General features: G+C 33.5%; 2 protein-coding genes across 3 annotated transcripts; one reads left to right on the forward strand and one right to left on the reverse strand.

The window, feature by feature from the left end:
- The first annotated feature begins 318 nt into the window (after nucleotides 1-318).
- Nucleotides 319-3,531, forward strand: LOC145011833 (signal peptide peptidase-like). Of its 2 annotated transcripts, XM_078970570.1 has the most exons (13): nucleotides 319-479; nucleotides 609-700; nucleotides 1,273-1,396; nucleotides 1,519-1,634; nucleotides 1,735-1,886; nucleotides 2,014-2,099; nucleotides 2,226-2,359; nucleotides 2,441-2,491; nucleotides 2,590-2,676; nucleotides 2,753-2,822; nucleotides 2,905-3,041; nucleotides 3,151-3,228; nucleotides 3,312-3,531. In XM_078970570.1, the coding sequence occupies exons 3-13, from the start codon at nucleotides 1,357-1,359 to the stop codon at nucleotides 3,387-3,389; spliced, it is 1,029 nt and encodes a 342-aa protein (XP_078826696.1). In that variant the 5' UTR covers nucleotides 319-479; nucleotides 609-700; nucleotides 1,273-1,356; the 3' UTR covers nucleotides 3,390-3,531. The 2 variants fall into 2 exon arrangements, with proteins under 2 accessions (XP_078826696.1, XP_078826697.1); XM_078970571.1 differs by lacking the exon at nucleotides 609-700.
- Nucleotides 3,532-3,571: 40 nt separating this feature from the next.
- Nucleotides 3,572-4,327, reverse strand: LOC145009494 (F-box protein CPR1-like). The gene has a single exon (XM_078968183.1). It carries the CDS (start codon nucleotides 4,325-4,327, stop codon nucleotides 3,572-3,574), a length of 756 nt encoding a protein of 251 aa, XP_078824309.1.
- Nucleotides 4,328-5,764: the final 1,437 nt, after the last annotated feature.

Raw genomic sequence — 5,764 nt, forward strand, 5'->3', positions numbered from 1 at the left:
GTTTTATAATCTGAAGCATTCTAAAAACAAACTGCTACAAAAACAAGACAACAAAAGATGGAGAGGCTGCGCAGCACAACAAACAATAATATTCTAAAAAAATAAAATCATATATAATTTTCGAATCCCATTTTAATATGGAAAAAAATCTCCGAAATTAATGTACTCTAAATTTAGATAAAAGTTGAAACGTAGAAGAAATTAAAAGAAAATAACGATAAAAAAACCTCTAAAATACCACGTGTAACTATATTATTGGTCGGAATGACATGGAATGACACCAACTCGCAATTAATGAAAGTTAACCAAAAATTCGATTACTGTAAATTATAAAGCGTCGACATCTGAAGCATACGCGCTCTCCTCTGCTGTGTATACCCATCGATCGAAGTACAACCGGAGACGAGCCGAAGAAAAGTAACTGCTTTGGAACCACCACAGCCGGCGATAGTCGATTCTCGATTCCTTTTCCTCTGAAGGTGATGAACTGTTCTTTCGTTTATACAATTCTGATGTGAAATAGCGAGTTACGATCCGCTGTTTTTATGCCCTAGATTTTCATAATTGCGTGAATTGCTGACATTTTTGAGTCGTTCTTTATTCGTAAGGTACGAGACATGAACAAATCGTTTTGGATCTAGCCATCTCTCCATCAATCTATTTACGGCAGATTGATTTCTTGTTTTCCATCTTTTTTGCGGTTAGTTTCTGTTCAGTTTCGTATTATAAGTCAGTGATTAGGTTTTATTTGTCATACTTGATTTATAGTGGATTTGATTCCCGGATGCTAAGAATCGAGTCTTTTTTGGTTCTGTAAGGATCTGAACCATCACTCTGTTCTTGCTCCTGATCGTGATTGATTAGTTAATAACTTAATATATATAATTGGATTCGATGACATAACAAAAAGTAGTCTGATGGTTACCCTTACCAGAAGAGCATCCCTTTTTGTCTTTTTGAGTTAACTTTGTATACCATCTTTAATTTTTGAAAGGAAGCATTCTCACTGGTGTGTGTCATATTGCTAAAGAGTTTATAAATCTTCCTAGTTTCTCATCGTTACTGATTTAGGGAGTTCTTGATCATGCAAAGTTATTTGACTAATGCATTGTATCAACTATCAAGTATGGTCACATCAATTTCTTATAGGCCAAGTACCTTCATACTCTACTCAAGAAAGCAAAAACAATCTTCACTTATCTAATTGTTGTCACCTTTCATTTTTTCACTTACGATCTTATGAAGTTTTCTTCAATATTTTGTTAAATGTAGGCCAAAGATTCGGTTTCTTCCTACCAAGCAAGCTTCACTTATTATCTCCTGAAATCACTGATTTGTAGTTCAGTAGTTGTGACAATGAAGAACGCCGAGCGTGCTGCAAATATTGCTCTAGCAGGTTTGATTTCCATTCTTCAATTCAAACACATCTAATTACATCAATTTTCAATACATATATAGTTCCATTTATGTTTATCTAGCTCTAGCAGATTAATTTATCCATTTAACATTCTTTTGCAGGTTTAACATTAGCTCCATTAGTTGTGAAAGTAGATACAAATTTAAATGTTGTATTAACCGCATGCCTCACTGTTTTTGTGGGTTGCTATCGCTCTGTCAAGCCAACACCTCCTTCTGTAAGAAACCATCTTCTATTTCACAACCCTTTTTTGAGAATTGTAATTCAACATTTTTCTCATATGTTTAACTTACAATTCCCTGAATCTTTTTCCTCAGGAAACAATGTCTAATGAACATGCAATGCGTTTTCCCTTAGTTGGTAGTGCAATGTTGTTATCTTTGTTCCTGCTATTTAAGTTCCTATCAAAAGACTTGGTCAATGCAGTGTTGACTGGATACTTCTTTATACTTGGGATCATCGCTCTTTCGTATGTTTTTTTTGTATGCATCATTCTTTCATCTTCCATATTCTAGCAAACAACATGTTTGTTGCTAATCTTAATCTTCATTTAGTAGTACTCATAAGTCATATATCTATGTTTCTTTTAAACACAGGGCTACACTCTTACCTGCAATTGATCGGTTTCTACCAAACAAGTGGAATGATGATGTGATCATATGGCGTCTCCCGTATTTCCGGTGTATGAATTTTGTTGTTTTTGAGTAAAGTAACTGATGGGTTTTGTTCAGTTGTTTTAATGTAATTACATTTTACCATGATCTCTGATATGCAGAATGATATGTTTGTTTAAACATTTGTTAAACAGCTTTGGATGTTACTTTTGAGTTCACAAGGTCTCAAGTTGTTGCTGCTATTCCTGGTACCTTTTTTTGTGCATGGTATGCTGCACAAAAACATTGGCTGGCTAACAACATTTTGGGTCTTGCATTCTGCATTCAGGTTTTTATCTTATTTAATCCATTTCATTATTTTATTTCATAACATGAAATTGATACCCTTTTTTTTTTTTATAAATCTCAGGGAATTGAAATGCTTTCACTTGGCTCTTTCAAGACTGGTGCCATTCTGTTGGTAAGGCATCATTCTTTTTAAACATTCTTTTTTGTAGACTAAACTTTTCCCATGGATTTGATTTGATTTGATGATGTCATGGTTGTTGAAACATGCAGGCTGGACTTTTTGTATATGATATATTCTGGGTGTTTTTCACTCCAGTAATGGTTAGTGTTGCTAAATCATTTGATGCACCTATCAAGGTAAAACATATTATCTTTTATATATATATATTATGAAACTCGTGTTTATAATAATCGAACATAATGTTTTTTACAGCTTTTATTTCCATCAAGAATTGCTGCACGCCCCTTTTCCATGCTTGGTTTAGGTGACATTGTAATTCCAGGTATGGTATGCCTTAATTTATGAATTTTTTTGTCAGTAAATAATGATATTATATGGTTATTAAGTAATTTGGTTGATTTCAGGGATTTTTGTAGCATTAGCACTGAGATTTGATGTGTCAAGAGGAAGAGAGAGCCACTATTTTAAAAGTGCTTTTCTGGGATACACAGTTGGGTTGGTTCTTACAATTGTTGTCATGAATTGGTTTCAAGCTGCACAGGTTGAGATACATACTATTTATTATTCCCATATTTGCCCTTTTTATGATGATAACAAGTAACATTGATAATATTATTATTCTAAAATTGTTTGATTGTTTTTTTTTGCAGCCGGCTCTATTGTACATTGTACCAGGGGTTATTGGGTTTTTGGCTGCTCATTGTCTATGGAATGGAGAGGTTAAACCGGTATGTGTATTCTTTTCTTTTTAGAATAATATAATATTTAATTAATTTTATTTATTTATGGAAATGTGGTTGGTTGGTGGCAGTTACTGGAGTTTGATGAGTCAAAAACAGCAGCTATTACTTCAGGAGAGGAAACAATTAGCAGCAAGAAAGTGGAATGAGATGTGAAACATGAGTTTATAGTTGTTTTTTTGGATTAACTACTAGTTGAGGATGAAATTTTGCTTTAACTTATGGAATTTTCATAGACCTTTTTTTACTAGATAATTGCTTATCAAATATCATCATTTCAAAGATTAAAAAGTTATTAGCATGATCATGCAATTGATAAATTGCTTATCAATTACACTAGTTTGCAAATTGGCATGGATGATTTTGGATTAAAAATGCAAAGCCAATGAAGATGTCCATATACACAAACATCATCTGTTATTGAAATCCCAATGATTTGAGATGGAAACCTTTGAGTGATTACCTTCCATGAACCCTTTCTCATGCTATAAACCTCTACTTGTAGCCACTCTTTAACCGAAATTAAAGAAATACCGAGAAATGCAACCAAAATTAGGTCGATCCTTTCTGTTTCGAGAAGAGCTTCAAGCTTAACAATTTTGTAGTCATCAGTTTTGGGATCAAACCCAAATCGGAAAAGAGTTTCCTTCTGATCATGACCATGAGATGGCATAGAATATGGTGGAATAGCTAAAACAGCGGAGAGACATGGATTCCAAATATGAAGGCCAGAACCACCATTATATGATCTGCAATTCAAGCATAGTAAGCCATTAACAGATCCAATAACACTGGCGCCTTCAAAATTAAGATTAACAGGGAGTTTGATGAAATTAGTGAGTTCCACATGGGGAGATGGAGAAGGGTGTGCTGTGATGGGTTCAGAGCCAAAATCACATGCCTTGCGGAGTAACATGAGAATTTTATCGTTGTTGTGATGGGTAGAATGATGGAGGTGGGAGTTTATGAAGGAGGATTGAGATAAGAGAGCACTCCAAGATTTAGAGACACACCTCATTTGAGCAACCTGTTTTGCGAATAACCTGATAAATATGTTCGATAAAACATCGGCAGAGAGTTTCTCCATAGTTGTCGTGTGTTGTCGTGGAGCCATTTTGTGATTTACAATTAAGTTCATTGAACTTATAGATGGCCTAGCGGATGCACTTTGGAGATGGGAGCAACTCGTTGTTAAATTAGGAAATCAAAGGTCACAACATTTAATGATTTAATCCAATGCATATGTATTAATTAAATGCAGTTTTAAAGATTTCAGATTCCCCATATTAAACATGGCTAACCTTTTCTTATTGTATATTTTTCACCACCAATTTCTAGTTTTTTTTTTTTTTAAACGGCAAACTATCCTTGTCTTAATCTAATTCTAAACACCATCTATATCTCCTAATGAGAGTCACTCATTACCGTTAGGCTAAAAACCCTTTGGTAATTTCTAGTGTTTTCATCTATAATTTTTACATGTGGATAGATTTCTACATTTTGGGTCGGTTTCTAAATCTACATCTAGATCGATTTCCTGAGGTTTTTATATTACTTTATGTGTTTTTGGGAGGCGATTATAGAATCATGGAGATTAGATCTAGGAACACCTGCCCCGGAGAGAGAGAGAGAGAGAGAGAGAGAGAGAGAGAGAGAGAGAGAGAGAGAGAGAGAGAGAGAGAGAGAGAGAGAGAGAGAGATTTTATTTTTTATTATTTAAATACCAAAATTAATAAAGAAAATATAAAAAGAAATGAAAAGGGTAAAATCGACTTTTCAAATTTATCAGAGACCAAAAACCCAGAAAAACCTTGATTTTTGACCTTTCATACAAATTGGAAACATTTTGAATCCTATCAAAAAAATTTTGAATACCAGTGAGACAAATCTTACAATTTTGTCCCAAACGATCATTGTAAGCAACAAAAAGAAACTTATTGTGTAATGGATTCATCGGTGTCTTGGACCTCAACTCGATTTCGCGTGCTAAGAGTAAATTTTATTATTTTATTATTATTATTAATGTGCAACTACTCCAAAAATTGTGCTACTAGTATCAAGTTCAATAAAAAAAATATATGGTGCACCAATTTTATTCCAAAGTTATAAAAAGTTAGCCCAATACAATTTAAAATGTAATAGCAAAAGAAAAAGCCCAATATAATTTCAATTTGTTCAAAATTGCCCCATTTGTGTTTTAATTCCTTTGATGCAGAATAGAGAGGAGAATGAATCAACATCGACGACCGGAAAGAAAATAAAAGAACCTCCTGCTTGTTCAAAACTAGCCAATTTATTCAAATTTGGTAAATTTGGTTTTGGTTTTACCCATCACAACCGCAACAGTCGAAATATGTTTTCTCACCATGAAATTTTTTAAAACAGACTTACGTAACAAATGTGATAGATTTTTTGAATGCCATTATTAGTTATGTTGAAAAAGAAACCCTTATGAGAGTGAAAATCGGAGATGTAAATGATCGCTTTCAATAATATATACACGTAGATGTCAAATTTAAAATGT

This window comes from Lactuca saligna, chromosome 8, assembly GCF_052625555.1.
Source record: "Lactuca saligna cultivar CGN05327 chromosome 8, ASM5262555v1, whole genome shotgun sequence".
NCBI classification, from domain to species: domain Eukaryota; kingdom Viridiplantae; phylum Streptophyta; class Magnoliopsida; order Asterales; family Asteraceae; genus Lactuca; species Lactuca saligna.